The 1279-nt window shown below is 55.2% G+C and overlaps 1 protein-coding gene across 2 annotated transcripts in view; it reads left to right on the forward strand.

Annotated features, from left to right (window-relative positions):
- The first annotated feature begins 451 nt into the window (after window positions 1–451).
- DDB2 (damage specific DNA binding protein 2) overlaps window positions 452–1279 on the forward strand; it is a 20980-nt gene continuing 20152 nt past the window's right edge. The window contains exons 1-2 of one of the 2 annotated variants that reach the window (XM_019656368.1): window positions 452–617; window positions 821–977. In XM_019656368.1, coding sequence (XP_019511913.1) covers window positions 851–977 — 127 coding nt within the window. In that variant the 5' untranslated portion in view covers window positions 452–617; window positions 821–850. Of the gene's footprint in view, window positions 618–680; window positions 978–1279 lie in introns of those variants that run through there. The other variant, XM_019656367.1, reaches the window with a different exon arrangement.

The following is a 1279-nucleotide window of genomic DNA, read 5'->3' on the forward strand; positions in this document are numbered from 1 at the left end:
TGCACCCTTATCGGGCTAGGCGGGCCAGCGCAGCCTCACCTCTGAGGGTCACTGCCTTAGCGTTTGGCAGAAGTTAGGGCACAAGACCTCTGAACCGGGTTAGCTCTCTGCACGCTCTCCAGCCCCTCATTGTTCTAGGCTGCTCCCTAGGCGAACATGTAGCAAGTTTGGGGAAACCTCAGTTAGTAGCTGCGAGTTTCAACCACTCTCCACAGAGAAGCTGAAATTCTATTACTAAACTGGAGAGATTAAGTACTAAACACTGATCGCAAAGCTGGCCAGCGAGAAGAATTCGGCTTCCACCGCTGAGAAGTGGCTAGCTTTCTGCAAAGCAGCCCTGTACGGATCAGCCAATCCGAAAGCACAAGCGGGCGTGGTCACCAATTAAAAGACAGAAAAGGCGGGGCTGAAGCCGTAATTGGTACCTGGTCTTTTGTGGACACGCTGAAGCCTGGCAACGCCGCGTCTGAAGAGGCTTCAAATGGGGCGACCTGGCACTGGCTGCCATCTTTATTTCTGGCAAGTCGGCTGACTTTGGACGGGATCAGGGCCAACACCTGGGTACTATCCCGTTTCTCTAGGGAGGCCGTGAGCCCCACCCCTCACACGTTTCCCAGGTATCCGCGCGCTCCCCCGCCTCCGCCAGGGAGGCGGGGCCTCTTTTGGAGGGGTGGGTCCGGAACTAGAAGCCAGTTTGGAAGTCTTGAGCCTGTTTGGCGGGAAGTGGGCTTGTTTGGCGGGAAGTTGGACCAGTTCCCTGGTCCTCGCCTTTTTTTCTCCCCAGGGGCTTCTCAATCTTCCCTCCATAATCTCGGTATAGGGTATAGAACCGCTTCGCACGGAGGACGTGATGGCTCCCAAGAAGCGCCCAGAAACCCGGAAGACCCTCGAGGTGGTTGTGCGCCCCAAGAGCAACAGGAGCAGAAGCCCCCGGGAGCTGGAGCCCGAGGCCAAGAAGCTCAATGTGAAGGGCCCCGGTACTGCCTGCGCCTGCTGCTTTAATAATTCCGTCATTTGGGGTTCTTACGCAGGAGGCTGGAGTGGGGGATGGGTGCGTCTAGGTTTCCGAGGCTCTCCCAAATTTCAGATGCCTCACGCACGCTGTGCAGATTTTCTGCAGGGCTTTTGACACCACAGAGCTTGGGTTTAACTTCCCTCAGGTGACAGGGGAGACAGATGAGCTCCATTACATCAGACACAACGGACTTTTCAAATTCCTTGTTTGTATCAGGATTTTTACACACTGAGGACTGCTTAAAATAATCCTACCTTGCCTGGT

The sequence above is a fragment of the Hipposideros armiger genome, unplaced genomic scaffold (assembly GCF_001890085.2).
Source record: "Hipposideros armiger isolate ML-2016 unplaced genomic scaffold, ASM189008v1 scaffold_258, whole genome shotgun sequence".
NCBI lineage: Eukaryota > Metazoa > Chordata > Mammalia > Chiroptera > Hipposideridae > Hipposideros > Hipposideros armiger.